Here is an 18,132-nt window from a genome sequence, read left to right on the forward strand (position 1 = left end):
TTACTACGTAACAAGTATTCTCCTAAACTTTACATGTAGGATCTTCTAACGAGGGGCGTTTTCCTCTTGCTCCATTTTCTCCTGATAATAACTGTCACTGCCTTTCAGAATAAAACTTTGTTCTCCTCTTAGAATTTGTCTTCCCTGCTGTCTCCCCTAATTTGTAGGCCATTTATGCCTATGTTACTAATGTATTTGCTGTTGCTCTCAGGGGACTTTTAGCGTGAATATCAAATGGCAGCTAAACACTTCAAGCAAAAACTGGCTTTCTGGTTTTCTTTTTAAGATTTTATTTTTAAGTAATAAAATCTACACCCACCGAACCTACAACCGTGAGATCAAGAGTCACATGCTCTACCAACTGAACCACCCTCTTTTGTTTAATGACATTGTTTCTTCTTTTCTTTTTTCCAAGAGAGGCTTCACGATCAACTGTGACCAATTTTAACTACCACCAGAACCTTCTCCATACAAGTGACTTTTTCCACCTTGAAAAAAGCATTCATGTTCTTGGAATTACTCTTTAGCCATTGTGAAAATGCCTTTGCTTTATTCATGTTTTCCAGGACGTTGTATCTGCGGGTTTAGCTTCACTCCAGATGTGAAACTTAAAGTACAGTGTTTTATAATCTTTTTTCTTTCAGTTCTGAGAGATGTGGTCCTTCCCCCTAAACCAGACCCTGAAGTCTCTCAGCGTGAACCTGGTAAATAAATTACTTTATTTCCCCAGCTTGGAAGCATGGTTTTCAAAAAGAAAAATGTTCTTGAGGCAAATATATATTTAATGATTGTGATGTGGAACAAGGTTGGAGAAAATTATAGATCTAAAATGTGTAATTTTTTTGTGAAGATTTAATCTTACAAATTGCTTGAATTTTTTTTCTGCTTAACATGAGGGAATAGTATATAATTAGTTTATTTTCCCTGGAAGTGTTTCCATTGAAAAGGAGATCATGCTAAAATTATAAGACATATTTATTAACTGAGCCAACCATTTTTTTTTACTTTCTTTCAAAATGGAAATATAACTCCATTCCAACTGTGGGTGTAATGTAAGTCAAAAATGTGCATGCCTACTCAAAAATTTTCCTCAGAGTCATAGTGAATGAGATCTTTAAAGTTTTAGCTAAAGTAAGCTTCCTAAGTAGCATCTAATATGTAGAATTTTCTCATATTTATTGTATTTCTTGGAGAATGTTTAAATGTTCAAATGGAAGCATATAGGAACACAGAAACAATGTTTACTTCACCAGGTAGTAAATTCTCATAAATATATTTCCTCGGTTTGCTTTTGGCCTAGTTCTGCAACCTGTTACCTTTAGAATTGATCCACCAGAGACAACAATAGGTAATGGTTTCCCCCTATCAACCAACTCTAATTGTTTGCTTTGCTACAGTCTAATTGCAGGTCTTGCTCAACTTATAATATTGAACACCCTCTCTTCTTAATCCATTTCATCATCTCATTGTCATCTCATCATCATACTCCTACTCTTTCCAAAATAGAAAAGCAACGATTTCACTGTTGTGAAGGCTTTGCTCTGAAGACCAACCTAAGGCAGCTTATTACTGAGTTCTTCTTCACCTACCTCATTTATTTCCATGTTCAGAATGATTCCACGTGCTCATGCCCATCCAGTTAACATTTTCAGCACTTTCGGTGGTTCTCAGCTGTAGTGTTACAACACACTAGCATGACCAGTTGTGAAAAGTTCTGGCAAGTAATTACTGTTAATATCTGTAAAAATACTGAAATTTGCCAATGGTCTGTTTTTAAAAATAAACTTGAGGAGACTCAATATGAGACACCACTACAATAATGAATATTTCCACTCATTTTGTAATCCTGTATGTTCTCTAGGATGGGGGTGGGGGAGAGAGAGACAGAGAGAGAGCGTGCGAGCGCAAGCATGCACCACAGCTGACAGACCAAGATTGTTTCTTACTCATATCCCATCTTAACCAGGGGTGGTCATGGAATGTGCCAGACACTGAATGTTATTTCCTATCTATCCTGGTGGTGGAAAAAAACAGTTGAGAACCATTATTCTTATATTCCACAGTCATTTTTGTGAAGGTTCTGTGTACACCTAACTTGATTCTTCATGATCCACCTAATATCTTCCTTTTTCCGCTTCAAACGAAGGAATCTTGTGTAATATCATTCTGGCTTGGTGCTGGATTTTGCATCTCAAGATTGATACCGCTCATACTTTTCTTTTCCAGCTCCTTTAGAGACACGAGGCAGCCCTTTTATACCTATGATCTCACCAAGCACTAGTCAGGAGGAACTGCAAAGCACTCTGGGTAAGTTTTGATTTCATATTTCAGTCCAATGAGGGTCTACTTTTTAGGGATTGCCCTTAAAGTAGCCATATGTACCTTGTGTTGATGGGTTGTTTCCAAACAATAGAGGGTCTTTTTCTACCATTATAAAAAATAGCCATTTCACTTGATTCTTTTACATTAATTGTATTCTGTCCTTCTAATAGTTATGTTGGTTTTCAATAGAAAATTAGAATATTTTAAAATATCCTGATAAAATTTTAATTATTCTAAGAAGAATGTTCCCAAAATGTATCAATTCTATACTTTTTGGTTGCTTTTCCATATTGGAAGCTGCCTTTGGAAAGAATTTCATCTAGTATTTACAGAATATTTTATGGGTGCTAAGTGAAATGCTAAGCAACCAGAATTCCAAAAAAGAAACTGTTTTGAGAGTGAATCCTTATCCTAGCGAGTTCAGCATCTAAGAATACGAAGGATTTAGTGATGGTAGTACTTCCTCCATACCACCCAGTGGGTTATGTGTATGTTTAATTTCAGTCACATAACATTTGTGAGGTAGGTTCTATTACTTACCCCATTTTACACATTAGAAAATTGAGGCATAGAGAGATTTAAAAAATTGGCAAAGTCACACAGCTAATGTCAAAGCTGGATTGGAACCCACATACTCAGTCACCAGAGCTCCTGAGATTCACCCCACTATTGTTCAAAAAATGAGTGTGACAGAAAAATGAGCAACATGCTAAACAAACAAACCACCAGGCATATTAGGGGAGGCTTCACAGAGGAGGTGATACTTACCCTGGATTTTCAAGTTGGGGTGACAGTTGAAGTTAAAGATGTGAAAGGTCCTTTCAGGTTAAAGACCGATGGGACAGAGGCAGCGGCAAAAATGATAGTCAGGCTAATCTTATGGGCATGTGAGTCACCTCGAGAAAACAAGGAAGGATAGAAGCAACAGGAAGGTTGGTGGGGATGAGTGGGCCATGTTTTTAAGGAGTTCAGCACCAGTGTATTCACTGAATGGGAAACCCCAGTTTGCTTGACCCCCAACTGAAAATAAATCAGAAACCAAGTGTTCACACTTTGTTTTTGCTGGTTCTTCTGCCCTGCCCACACTGCATACCATGTGGCTGTGTTTAAATCACTGGCCTTATTTTCTTCCCTTTGTCCCTTTTCAAATAAACCTATCTTTTGTGTGTGTCTACTGAGATGAAATTACTGATCACATTTCAAAATGAAATCATTTTTGAAGGAAAAAAAGTGAAACCTGAGCAAATACACCCTAATTTCCAAATACCCATTTATTCTAGCCATGGCCTTCAAAGTGAACATCACCCATGATGGCAAAGCCAAAAGTACTCTTCAAGAACCCCTGCTAGATAGACTAATTATCTAACTTCTACTACCTATTTGTTTAAGTGCGTCTTGGTTTATTGAAGCAGGGACCATCACCTGCCAACTCACAAGTATCTCTGCTATGAACAAAATCCAGATTACAAAGCAGGGCAGAAAAAAAGATGACTGTATATTGTATGTACCAAGTATTTCCTTGGATACAGTTCATGCCAAAGTGGACGATGTAAATTGCTATGTCTACATGATGCTGTGATGACTTCAAAACATTATGGGAGTAGAAGTATTGCAATTTTTTTTTATTTTGTCAGAAGAAATGTGTCTATGTCAATAAACAAACTTTGATTCTCACATGACATTAGTAGATGAATGTTTATTCTTACATGGCATGAACGCACCTCTTTTCATAAGATGTATTTCTTTTCCAGCTCACATAAATAGTTGATGGTATAGAGAGGAAGCATGAAGGCAACAATAGATAAAAGCAGTTAATAGACACAATTCAAGAACAGCCATGTCCAGGATCATGAAACAATAATCGTGAACTAAAAGCTTTTGGAAATCCTTATAATAATTATTAAAACAATAGTGCACGAGGATAGTAAATAGAATAAATGAGTTACTAAAATGTACCTTTAACCTTGAAATATTATGATGACTGGGCATACTTATAAATGCAATTTCCTGTTTACCATTGCATGGGGTGGAAATAAGTGTGGGTTTTTTGACAAGTTCATAATGATAATTATTTAAAGTCAGCCACCTTGCTCTATTTGTCCCCAGCAGAAACAGAACAGTCCACCCAAGAATTCTTTACAACTAAGATTCCACCAACAACTGAATTGACAAGGACAACTCAGGGTAATGCTATTTCCCCATTTCTGTGTAGTAAATTTTTATTTTCATTTTTAATCAGGAAAGAAATTTTCTTTTCAAAATGTCAATTTTCATCACAGTGAATTAGTTTTCTTCATTTCATAGGTGCAGGATATCAGCCGAATATGAATATTGATACGTACTTTACTTGAATGTAGGGAAGACAGTTTCTTTAGTTAGAACTTTGCTTTTGAATGTATGGTTGACAACTTGATGCTGATAACTAAGAATGAAAGTGCCCTTTTTTCTTTGCTTATCTTCATTTGCTTTTTTTCCACATCTGATAAAATTTTTTATTACCTTTTTGTTCTTCCCCATTCTTTTCTTTCGCCTCCTCTTCCTCCCCATCTTGCTTCCCCGTCCTCCTTTCTCACTCTCTCTTCATCTTCCTCTATCCCCTCTCTTTCACTTAATAAGCACATTGATATTGTAGCCTGAGGAAGGAAACTAGTAGTGAGAAAAATCATTTTTTTAAGATGACTTCATATTTGGGTTACCTGGGTGGCTCAGTTAACTGAGAGTCTGATTCTTGATTGTGGCTCAGGTCATGATTCCAGGGTCATGGGTTTGAGCCCCACAACAGGCTCTGTGCTGAGCATGGAACCTGCTTAAGATTCTCTCTCTCCCTCTACCCCTCTTCTTTACGTGCTCTCTCTCTCTCTCCCTCTCTCTCTCAAAGAAAATGACTTAATATTTAAGTATCTAGGGAGGGTTTGGGGGAGATTTCCTTCTTTTATTTCTTTCTTCCAACTTTTTGGGAAGTGTTACCTACACAAAGCCCTATCTTACCTTCATGCTCTCAGAAATTTTGCCTTTTTTTAATTTTTCTATGTTACTTAGGTTATAAACAGTTGTGGATTTCTTATGTTTTTGTGGTTTCTTTTATTTTTGTTCTGAAGGATCCCTTTTGCTCATCTCTACCTCTTTTATATGGTAGGAATCCCCAAAAAACAAAAAAAGTAAACTTATTTTACTTATTGTCAGTTATAATTTGTGAACAAAATGTGGAGGAAGAAGTTTGAAATTATAGATAATGATGATGAAAAGAAATCTAATTTAAAGATTTCATAAGTAGTACTTATTCTAAATAAACATGACTAGAGCACCTATGGCTGAGGATAGTTTTTTTTTCAATATATGAAATTTATTGTCAAATTGGTCTCCATACAACACCCAGTGCTCATCCCAAAAGGTGCCCTCCTCAATACCCATCACCCACCCTCCCCTCCCTCCCACCCCCCATCAACCCTCAGTTTGTTCTCAGTTTTTAAGGTCTCTTATGCTTTGGCTCTCTCCCACTCTAACCTCTTTTTTTTTTTTTCCTTCCCCTCCCCCATGGGTTCCTGTTAAGTTTCTCAGGATCCACATAAGAGTGAAACCATATGGTATCTGTCTTTCTCTGTATGGCTTATTTCACTTAGCATCACACTCTCCAGTTCCATCCACGTTGCTACAAAGGGCCATATTTCGTTCTTTCTCATTGCCATGTAGTACTCCATTGTGTATATAAACCACAATTTCTTTATCCATTCACCAGTTGATGGACATTTAGGCTCTTTCCATAATTTGGCTATTGTTGAGAGTGCTGCTATAAACATTGGAGTACAAGTGCCCCTATGCATCAGCACTCCTGTATCCCTTGGGTAAATTCCTAGCAGTGCTACTGCTGGGTCATAGGGTAGGTCTATTTTTAATTTTCTGAGGAACCTCCACACTGTTTTCCAGAGCGGCTGCACCAATTTGCATTCCCACCAAAAGTGCAAGAGGGTTCCCGTTTCTCCACACCCTCTCCAGCATCTATAGTCTCCTGATTTGTTCATTTTGGCCACTCTGACTGGCGTGAGGTGATACCTGAGTGTGGTTTTGATTTGTATTTCCCTGATGAGGAGCGACGTTGAGCATCTTTTCATGTGCCTGTTGGCCATCTGGATGTCTTCTTTAGAGAAGTGTCTATTCATGTTTTCTGCCCATTTCTTCACTGGGTTATTGTTTTTCAGGTGTGGAGTTTGGTGAGCTCTTTATAGTTTTTGGATACTAGCCCTTTGTCCGACATGTCATTTGCAAATATCTTTTCCCATTCCGTTGGTTGCCTTTTAGTTTTGTTGGTTGTTTCCTTTGCTGTGCAGAAGCTTTTAATCTTCATAAGGTCCCAGTAATTCACTTTTGCTTTTAATTCCCTTGCCTTTGGGGATGTGTCGAGTAAGAGATTGCTACGGCTGAGGTCAGAGAGGTCTTTTCCTGCTTTCTCCTCTAGGGTTTTGATGGTTTCCTGTCTCGCATTCAGGTCCTTTATCCATTTTGAGTTTATTTTTGTGAATGGTGTGAGAAGGTGGTCTAGTTTCAACCTTCTGCATGTTGCTGTCCAGTTCTCCCAGCACCATTTGTTAAAGAGACTGTCTTTTTTCCATTGGATGTTCTTTCCTGCTTTGTCAAAGATGAGTTGGCCATACGTTTGTGGGTCTAGTTCTGGGGTTTCTATTCTGTTCCATTGGTCTATGTGTCTGTTTTTGTGCCAATACCATGCTGTCTTGATGATGACAGCTTTGTAGTAGAAGCTAAAGTCTGGGATTGTGATGCCTCCTGCTTTGGTCCTCTTCAAAATTACTTTGGCTATTCAGGGCCTTTGTGGTTCCATATGAATTTTAGGATTGCTTGTTCTAGTTTCAAGAAGAATGCTGGTGCAATTTTGATTGGGATTGCATTGAATATGTAGATAGCTTTGGGTAGTATTGACATTTTGACAATATTTATTCTCCCAATCCATGAGCAGGGAATGTCTTTCCATTTCTTTATATCTTCTTCAATTACCTTCATAAGCTTTCTATAGTTTTCAGCATACAGATCTTTTACATCTTTGGTTAGATTTATTCCTAGGTATTTTATGCTTCTTGGTGCAATTGTGAATGGGATCAGTTTCTTTATTTGTCTTTCTGTTGCTTCATTGTTAGTGTATAAGAATGCAACTGATTTCTGTACATTGATTTTGTATCCTGCAACTTTGCTGAATTCCTGTATCAGTTCTAGCAGACTTTTGGTGGAGTCTATCGGATTTTCCATGTATAATATCATGTCATCTGCAAAAAGCAAAAGCTTGACTTCATCTTTGCCAATTTTGATGCCTTTGATTTCCTTTAGTTGTCTGATTGCTGATGCTAGGACTTCCAACACTATGTTAAACAACAGTGGTGAGAGTGGACATCCCTGTCGTGTTCCTGATCTCAGGGGAAAAGCTCTCAGTTTTTCCCCATTGAGGATGATGTTAGCTGTGGGCTTTTCATAAATTGTTTTTATGATGTTTAAGTATGTTCCTTCTATCCCGACTTTCTCAAGGGTTTTTATTAAGAAAGGGTGCTGGATTTTGTCAAAGGCCTTTTCTGCATCGATTGACAGGATCATATGGTTTTTCTCTTTGCTTTTATTAATGTGATGTATCACGTTGATTGATTTGCGAATGTTGAACCAGCCCTGCATCCCAGGAATGAATCCCACTTGATCATGGTGAATAATTCTTTTTATATGCTGTTGAATTCGATTTGCTAGTATCTTATTGAGAATTTGCATCCATATTCATCAGGGATATTGGCCTGTAGTTCTCTTTTTTTACTGGGTCTCTGTCTGGTTTGGGAATCAAAATAATACTGGCTTCATAGAATGAGTCTGGAAGTTTTCCTTCCCTTTCTATTTCTTGGAATAGCTTGAGAAGGATAGGTATTATCTCTGCTTTAAACGTCTGGTAGAACTCCCCTGGGAAGCCATCTGGTCCTGGACTCATATTTGTTGGGAGATGTTTGATAACCGATTCAATTTCTTCACAGTTATGGGTCTGTTCAATTATCAATTATCTCTGAGGGATCAACCAATCTCTGAGGGATTGGTTGTAATAATTCCATTTTCATTCATGATTTTATCTATTTGGGTCATCTCCCTTTTCTTTTTGAGAAGGCTGGCTAGAGTTTTGTCAATTTTATTTTTTCAAAAAAACAACTCTTGGTTTCATTGATCTGCTCTACAGTTTTTTCAGATTCTATATTGTTTATTTCTGCTCTGATCTTTATTATTTCTCTTCTTCTGCTGGGTTTAGGCTGCCTTTGCTGTTCTGCTTCTATTTCCTTTAGGTGTGCTGTTAGATTTTGTATTTGGGATTTTTCTTGTTTCTTGAGATAGGCCTGGATTGCAATGTATTTTCCTCTCAGGACTGCCTTCGCTGCGTCCCAAAGTGTTTGGATTGTTGTATTTTCATTTTCGTTTGTTTCCATATATTTTTTAATTTCTTCTCTAATTGCCTGGTTGACCTATTCACTCTTTAGTAGGGTGTTCTTTAACCTCCATGCTTTTGGAGGTTTTCCAGACTTTTTCCTGTGGTTGATTTCAAGCTTCATAGCATTGTGGTCTGAAAGTATGCATGGTATAATTTCAATTCTTGTAAACTTATGAAGGGCTGTTTTGTGACCCAGTATATGATCTATCTTGGAGAATGTTCCATGTGCACTCGAGAAGAAAGTATATTCTGTTGCTTTGGGATGCAGAGTTCTAAATATATCTGTCAAGTCCATCTGATGCAATGTATCATTCAGGGCCCTTGTTTCTTTATTGACCGTATGTCTAGATGATCTATCCATTTCTGTGAGTGGAGTGTTAAAGTCCCCTGCAATTACCACATTCTTATCAATAAGGTTGCTTATGTTTACGAGCAATTGTTTTATATATTTGGGGGCTCCCGTATTTGGCACATAGACATTTATAACTGTTAGCTCTTCCTGATGGATAGACCCTGTAATTATTATATAATGCCCTTCTTCATCTCTTGTTACAACCTTTAATTTAAAGTCTAGTTTGTCTTGGGGCACCTGGGTGGCGCAGTCGGTTAAGCGTCTGACTTCAGCCAGGTCACGATCTCGCGGTCCGTGAGTTCGAGCCCCGCGTCAGCCTCTGGGCTGATGGCTCAGAGCCTGGAGCCTGTTTCCGATTCTGTGTCTCCCTCTCTCTCTGCCCCTCCCCCGTTCATGCTCTGTCTCTCTCTGTCCCAAAAATAAATAAACGTTGAAAAAAAAATTTAAAAAAATAAAATAAATAAAGTCTAGTTTGTCTGATATAAGTATGGCTACTCCAGCTTTCTTTTGGCTTCCAGTAGCATGATAAATAGTTCTCCATCCCCTCACTCTCAATCTAAAGGTGTCCTCAGGTCTAAAATGAGTCTCTTGTAGACAGCAAATAGATGGGAATTGTTTTTTTTATCCATTCTGATACCCTATGTCTTTTGGTTGGCGCATTTAATCCATTTACATTCAGTGTTATTATAGAAAGATATGGGTTTAGAGTCATTGTGATGTCTGTATGTTTTATGCTTGTAGCGATGTCTCTGGTACTTTGTCTCCCAGGATCCCCCTTAGGATCTCTTGTAGGGCTGGTTTAGTGGTGACGAATTCCTTCAGTTTTTGTTTGTTTGGGAAGACCTTTATCTCTCCTTCTATTCTAAATGACAGACTTGCTGGATAAAGGATTCTCGGCTGCATATTTTTTCTGTTCAACACATTGAAGATCTCGTGCCAATCCTTTCTGGCCTGCCAAGTTTCAAAAGAGAGATCAGTCACGAGTCTTATAGGTCTCCCTTTATATGTTAGGGCACGTTTATCCCTTGCTGCTTTCAGAATTTTCTCTTTATCCTTGTATTTTGCCAGTTTCACTATGATATGTCGTGCAGAAGATCGATTCAAGTTACGTCTGAAGGGAGTTCTCTGTGCCTCTTGGATTTCAATGCCTTTTTCCTTCCCCAGTTCAGGGAAGTTCTCAGCTATTATTTCTTCAAGTACCCCTTCAGCACCTTTCCCTCGCTCCCTCTCTGGGATACCAATTATGCGCATATTATTTCTTTTTAGTGTATCACTTAGTTCTCTAATTTTCCCCTCATACTCCTGGATTTTTTTTATCTCTCTTTTTCTCAGCTTCCTCTTTTTCCATAACTTTATCTTCTAGTTCACCTATTCTCTCCTCTGCCTCTTCAATCCAAGCCATGGTCATTTCCATTTTATATTGCATCTCGTTTAAAACGTTTTTCAGCTCCTCCTGGCTGTCCCTTAGCCCCTTGATCTCTGTAGCAATAGATCTCTGTAGCTGTCCTCTATACTGTTTTCAAGCCCAGCGATTAATTTTATGACTATTATTCTAAATTCACTTTCTGTTATATTATTTAAATCCTTGTTGATCAGTTCATTAGCTGTTGTTATTTCCTGGAGATTCTTCTGAGGGGAATTCTTCTGTTTGGTCATTTTGGATAGTCCCTGGAGTGGTGCGGATCTGCAGGGCACTTCCCCTGTGCTGTGGTGTATAACTGGAGTTGGTGGGCGGAGCCGCAGTCAGACCTGATGTCTGCCCCCAGCCCACCGCTGTGTCCACAGTCAGACTGGTGTGTGCCTTCTCTTCCCCTCTCCTAGGGGCGGGATTCACTGTGGGGTGGCATGGCCCATCTGGGCTACTTGCACACTGCCAGGCTTGTGGTGCTGGGGATCTGGCGTATTAGCTGGGGTGGGTAGGCAAGGTGCACAGGGGCAGGAGGGGCAGGCTTAGCTCGCTTCTCCTTAGGTGATCCACTTCAGGAGGGGCCCTGTGGCAGCAGGAGGGAGTCAGACCCCCTGCCGGGAGGGGTGGCTCCGCAAAAGCACAGCGTTGGGTGTTTTCATGGAGCAAGCAAGTTCCCTGACAGGAACTGGTTCCTTTTGGGATTTTGGCTGGGGGATGGGCTAGGGAGATGGTGCTGGTGAGCGCCTTTGTTCCCCAACAAACTGAGCTCTGTCGTCCGGGGCTTAGCAACTCTCCCTCCCTTTGTCCTCCAGCCTTCCCGCTTTCCAAGCAGAGCTGTTAACTTATGACCTCCCAGATGCTAAGTCCCGCTTGCTGTCGGAACACACTCCCTCCGGCCCCTCCGCTTTTGCAAGCCAGACTCGGGGGCTCTGCTTGGTTGGCCGGCTGCCCCTCCGCCCCGGCTCCCTCCCACCAGTCCATGCAGCATGCACCGCCTCTCCGCCCTTCCTACCCTCTTCCGTGGGCCTCTCGTCTGCGCTTGGCTCCCGAGGCTCTGTTCTGCTAGTCTTCTGGCGGTTTTTTTCTTGAGGATAGTTTTTGTAAAATTTCTCAATCTTTTTCTACTTGTTTGGTTTCATTTTTTGTTATGTTTTTAATATTTATTATTTACCTTATTATCTTTATATTGACTTTTTAAAAATGTTTATTTAAAAAAAATTTTAATGTTTATTTATTTTTGAAAGAGAGACAGAGACAGAGTCAGAGCACCAGCGGGGGAGGGGCAGAGAGAGAGGGAAACAAAATCCAAAGCAGGCTCTGGGCTCTGAGCTGTCAGCACAGAGCCTGGATTCAGGGCTCAAACCCACAAACCCGGAGATCATGACCTGAACTGACGTCAGACGCTTAACTGACTGAGCCACCCAGATGCCCCAAAATGTTTGTTTATTTTTGAGCCAGAGAAGTTAAAGATGGAGGAAAGCAAGCTATAAGAGACTCTTAAAAACTGAGAATAAACTGAGGGTTGATGGGGGGTGGGAAGGAAGGGAAAGTGGGTGATGGGCATTGAGGGATGAGCACTGGGTATTGTATGGAAAACAATTTGACAATAAATTTCATATTAAAAAAATAAAATAGAGCATGGGCAGGGGCAGAGAGAGAGGGGAGGATAGAGGATCTGAAGTGGAGAGCCCGATGCAGGGCTCGAACCCACAAATCTGAGATCATGACCTAAACTGAAGGCAGACGCTTAAGAGACTGAACCACCCAGGTGCCCGCTGTATTTAACTTTTTATTTATTTATAATTCACACAGAAGAAACCTAACATAACACTAGCCCTCCCACATCCTCTTTACCAGCTTCAACCACTAATAGTAGATGGTCAATCACATTACATCCATAATGTGCCCTCATTTTTTTATGTTTTTGCTTAATAGAAGCAATTAGTGTCTTACTTAATAGAAGATAGGTGGATTCTCATGATGAAACACATTGTTTTTGTAGCAAAATATGTAAATATTTATAATAAGAAGCATAAAGAAGCTTTATGTAAGTTAAAATATGTAAATATTTATAATAAGCTTAAAAAAATTCAGTTCAGGTGGTGCTGCAAAATGAAAAAAGGCTTCAGCTTTTTAGAACTTTAAAAATTTCAGAATTGAGGATACAAGATTATAGGCCTGTTTTTTTTTTTCCTTGCTTTGCTTTTTCTTACTTTAATGGGAATATCAGTATTATGTCACCATTACTAGTGTGTGTGGAATTTTAATCAAATTCTTTCTAGAACATGGTTTTATTAGATAGGAGTTTCATAGTTGATGGGGGTATATGCAGAATCTGATATCATTATATGAAATGTCTTAACATACTTACACAATGAAAACAATCTATTTAATTGTTTTCTTATGTTCTAAGGATCATTAGCTTGAACCAAAACTGTGCTTCCCTGGGATTCATATTTTTCTAAGCTTGCGCCAAGGATCTTATGGTGAGCTCACCAGGGATTTGCTGATATGAGGCAACAAAGAACCTCCTGGGAAAGAACTCATCTTAAGGATGAGAGTAGCATGCACAAGCCCAATAGCCCCGCGTTACCGAAAGCGTCCACTTTCACAAAGGCATGATGTGTGTCACTAGGAGCCCCCTCATAAAACCCTCATAAGTGTGTGCCTGGGCTTTGTAGAAGAGGAAGTCAGCTGTTTTCTTACTGTTACATTGCGTTGTGTTTCTAACGTTAGGCATTAGGAGCATAAGACAGCACACGACAATTTGAGAGAGGTGCTATAGGGGTGAAATTAGTCCTCTTGATCTTCACATTCTCCCCATGCATGTACCATGACCCACGTGGCTCTTTGATTTCCAAGCCCTCCACGATGGGGTCCAAGTCCTCCACAGAAACTTTGTGCCTAAAACCCACAACACGAGCCTGCTCGTAGAATTTCCAGCACCTTTTCTCTCTGACACCTTTGCTCCTTTGCCTACTGAGACAATTCCCTGCAGCACCCTATAATCAAAACCCTAAAATTCTCAAGTGTTTTGTTTTTGTTTTTATTCTTTTGCCTTTCTCAAACTGTAATAGGAACCCCCTTGGCCAGAGGGACACTGTGTTTATTTTACTTATTTCAACTCCCTTATCCCTGCCCACCCAGGAAAAGTTATATCTTACTTACCCTCTCCCTGTGCTGGGCAGAACATGAGTCCTTACAGGCCATCTTTTAAAATTATTTCTATTATTAGTCATTAAAAACTATGTGGAGATATGTTCACAAAGCTCCTTTGTGTGTGTGTGTTTTTTTTTTTTTCAGTTCAAAATTAAAACCCTAGAGTAGTTTTCTCAAGGTCTTGTGTTATTTGGTGATGAGCTACATGAGTAACTTACAGTCTAAACTCATGTTATATTCCAACTCTTGCATTAAAAATTCTGTCTAGATTTAAGTAAAGATTGTGAGGAAAAAAATAAAGCAAAAATTCTGATCCTATGGCTTTGAAATACTAAGTGTCGTGCTGATTATTTCTGTGTTCTGCTTTATGTCCCTTTCCTGTGTAACGTTTTAAAATTCATCTTTGTTCTAGAATGAGACTAATAAGAACCATGATCCTTGTATTTCTTTAAGCTAAAAACAATCTAACATTGAAGAAATTAACATGAAAAAAACTGAAATATATTAAATTCACAGGAATCCTACCACTAGCAATGAAAATTTTGAAGCATAACATTTACAAATCATCATTACACACTTCAGAGTGTAACGAGAATTTTTTATAACATCAGTGCCTCTCTTCACTCTAGTTGCTACACTTTGAAAGGCCCACACTAAACCTACAGAGAATTTCAATATGCGTCTGCTATTTTTGGCCTGAAGTACGGCAAAATTCTGCTCATCAGTCTTCACGTTGGAAGCTCGTAAACGAGCTATAGTATAATCTGTTTCACAGGTGTACTTTTTTAACTTGGCAGGCAAGGCTTTACTGATTTATGATTATATAAATACCCACTCAAGATGTGAACAAAATCATCAAAACGATGTAATCTACTTACATAGTTTGAAAGAAAAATTTTTTCCAGTCTTAGCTAAAGCATTACCAAGAGAGTTGGTGGTAAGGAGGCAGTGTGGTATGTCAAGGGGGGCAGAGGACGGAAAGGAAAGATGGAGGAATTCCAGGATGAAAGCATACTTTAAAATCTTAGGAAGCAAAAGTATTCCAGCTGAGTTTCTCATGAATTTGCCTGCTTACAATGGCCAATCATTTTTTAACTTTATTCAGCAAGTAGGAGTCTTCACTGTGCCAGATCCTGAATAACAGGAGCAGAAAATGACAAGGCAGTGTATTGATTCTAGAGCTTGTTCGAGTTCTTGCTCCTTGCTCACCCTGTCTTGACAGGCAGGGCACCAGAGGTCATTTTTCCCATTCCTAAAACTTTAGTGGTTGGCGCTAAGTGAGTATTCATTCCAGGGTTCGTGAGCTAAGACAGTAGGATAGAGACCACACGTTCCTATTCTTCTAACGTACCTAAAAGTATATACTGTTTTTACCTTGGACATTGCCTGTCTTCTTTGGCCAAATAATGTTCCATTATGACTTTCGAATTGAGAGATGTAGATGGATGGATGGACAAAAGGGTGGATGGGTGGATGGATGGATGGAAGGTTTATGTTAACCATGTTAAGCAACCATTGGGTAAAATAAGTGCCCTTGAGAAACATGGACGAAATGAAGACTAATCCTTAACACACATTGCAAATGACCAACCTTACTTGCTGTGTGCCTTTATTTCCAGTCATGATTATCTTGTTTTATTTTTCTTTAACAGCTATGCTGTAAATGCATAATTGCAGGTTTCAAAACATCCTTTCTACTCCATGCAAAGTGCATGAATTGTTGGTCCCTAAGATGCTAAATCTCCATTTAATGGAATGTTGGTTATTAAATATGAAACCTTTCCTCTGTTTCAGCCCCACACAGATTGTACACTACTCCTGTGAGGCCCAGAACATCTGACAAAGCACACATCAGACCCGGTAAGTTGTTTCTCTTTTTGGAGACCTAAATAATCACACCTGAGAAGGTATCAAATGTATAGAAACAGCAACATACACCAAAGGAGGGATATATATATATACTTAAATGGCAATAACAGATGTACAGAAATTCAGATCTTTGTGGATAAGTAGAGAGGTAATGATCACTTCCATGGAAGTGATACAATGTGACTAAGGTTTTTAAGGATGACCAGATATAAAGACTCCTGTGGAACTTTATCAGTATAGGAATATTTTTAGAACAGTATTTGTGTGTAAATCTCACACATAGTCCTTCAGTTTTCCATGGCAATTACAGAAATAACATTAGAGTTAGCTATTCAGATACACTAGCTCTCAAATGTTATTTAAGAAGAGATGGTCTCTTCCAGTATAAAAGACCCTTGTTCTGGGAGAATATTTTTACTTGATTCCTTCAAGCGATAAAACACACACACATTTTATAGGCTGTATACAGTAAAAATGATAAACATTAGAAAATACATTTACTGAATTCTCCAAAAGCTCTAGGCTCTCCCTCACTGGAGCTTGTTAATGAAAAGGTAACTTAGGAAGGTTCATCTGGTTCATGTAAATTGCTCCTGTGCTAAAGCACAAGTTGGACCAAAGACACTATTATGTACCCGTTGGTTGCTGCAATTCTAAGTCTTCTTAAAGTTCTAAATGGTGAAGCTGGCTTATAAATTAATGTTCTTGGTGAACATCTCTCCAGGTATGTGGGAGAAGGAACAATAATTCTTCTTATCCTTTGGTTTATGGAGATTTCATGCTTTTTTTGCAGTAATATTCCAATACCTAAAGGTAATTAGACACAGACATCTTTTATAAACAAGTGTATCTCCATGTGCCCTCTATATCATGATAGCTGTTGAGAGCTTAATGTGTGGCTGGTTATATTAAAGGTTTCTACAAAATAATGAAACAGTAACAATAGCTAACATTGACTGAGGGCTTGTCATATGTCTGATGTGGGGTACAGTTGAGGAAGCCAAGGCATGAGAAGAGCTAGGAAGTAGATTTTAAGGTAAACAACCTGGTTCCAGAACTTGGTCTCTCAATCACAATACACTTAGTGCTTTTCCTTGAAGTGTCTTCCAAACAGACAGGTGATCTCTAAAAGTGTTGGTAATACTCTGGCTCTCCATGGAGCAGGGGAGAAATGAAAATGGTTTCATCATGCTCTGTGTTCAACAATGGACTTATGCCAGGTTAAGAGGGGACATTTGTACCTAGAGACCCCTGTAGAAGAACCACCAACTTATGAATTTTAAATTAAGGCCTTGGCACATAAAGGCACTTCAGGTTTGGTTTTTCATTGGGTGTAGTAGTCTCAATCTTTTTTCAGTTCTGTTTTGGAATGTATCTAGTGCTTATAAATGAAGTGAGGGATTTCCCATTTAGACATATAAATTCCCTTGCCAGTTATTTCTTCAAGCCCAGTGATCACCTCAGAGTACAAACTCAAGTCTCTAGTCCCAAATTCAAATCTATTATTTTTAAACCAGAATTGTGGTTTCCATATTCTGAACAATATGTGTGGTAAGCCACAATTTTTCCATTGCTTAGTTAAATGACTTCCAATTCTCCAGGAACTTTTGCTTTCCTTAACTACAAAGTTTTAAAAAGAAAATACCTGACCTTTTTATTCCCATTTTATTGTAGTTCTGAATAAGACAACTACAAGACCTAGTAGACTCAAACCCAGTGGGACGCCCAAAGGAAATGGAATGGGAGCTGGTAATGATCACAAATTTATTTCCTTTTGATCCTCTCTAAGCTACAAATGTTTCATTCAAAATTTATACTTTTGTTGAATTCACACTTCAAATTTCTTCTTTTACCAATCTTGGAAGTTCTTAATGTAACTGGAATTGGAAATTGTACATCTTTCCAAAATCAAAATTTCCAATGTCTCTGAAAACATGGAAAAAGAATTTTTCTTTCCTAAACTCAGCTCACTAAATCAGCTACCATATATAATCTTGATCCTTGAAAAGATCCTGATTAAATAGTATCATATGTATCACTGAATGAAAATATCAAAATAGCTGTTTTCCCTAATTTCAGAAACACTATCCATGCATAGGCTTGGCCTTTCAGACTATAATCACTTGGCTTTTAAGTTTGTAATTTCACAAGTACCATTACAATTTTTTTTTTTTGCATTTGTTGTAATCTGGAACATGACATTCTAACAAGAGGAGCTAAGACTCAGAGTAAAGTTTCCAAATCATTCAGTTTAATTCAGGAATTAAGTGACATTGCCCTAATCCAGCCAGATTTGTGGGGAGTTGAAATTATACAGATAACTAAGAAAATGGTGTGATAAAAGTTCAAACACCCAACTCACTAAATAGATAAATAGTAGTTATTAGATGCCTTCATATGGGATTGCATCATTTCCTTGCAATATTGCAATATTTTTTAATAGTACAAATCATATACTTATGCAAAAGAGCATGGAAATTAGAATTGATTTAGTGCATATATATTTAATCCATGATGATTCCCTAATGAGAGAGAGATATAAATAATACCTAATTATATTTGGTC

General features: G+C 38.5%; 1 protein-coding gene across 39 annotated transcripts in view; it reads left to right on the forward strand.

Moving 5' to 3' along the window:
• Window positions 1-18,132, forward strand: part of ABI3BP (ABI family member 3 binding protein) — a 267,443-nt gene that overhangs the window by 200,153 nt on the left and 49,158 nt on the right. For 25 of the 39 annotated variants that reach the window (XM_086675588.1, XM_086675570.1, XM_086675578.1 and 22 more), the window contains 6 exons: window positions 645-704; window positions 1,301-1,348; window positions 2,227-2,307; window positions 4,429-4,506; window positions 15,493-15,558; window positions 17,242-17,316. In XM_086675588.1, the coding sequence (XP_086531714.1) occupies window positions 645-704; window positions 1,301-1,348; window positions 2,227-2,307; window positions 4,429-4,506; window positions 15,493-15,558; window positions 17,242-17,316 (408 nt within the window). The remainder of the gene's footprint in view (window positions 1-644; window positions 705-1,300; window positions 1,349-2,226; window positions 2,308-4,428; window positions 4,507-15,492; window positions 15,559-17,241; window positions 17,317-18,132) is intronic. The other 14 variants (XM_086675573.1, XM_086675577.1, XM_086675602.1 and 11 more) reach the window with 5 other exon arrangements.

Source organism: Puma concolor, chromosome C2 (assembly GCF_028749965.1).
Source record: "Puma concolor isolate L17-30 chromosome C2, mPumCon1.1.hap2, whole genome shotgun sequence".
In the NCBI taxonomy this organism is placed as follows: domain Eukaryota; kingdom Metazoa; phylum Chordata; class Mammalia; order Carnivora; family Felidae; genus Puma; species Puma concolor.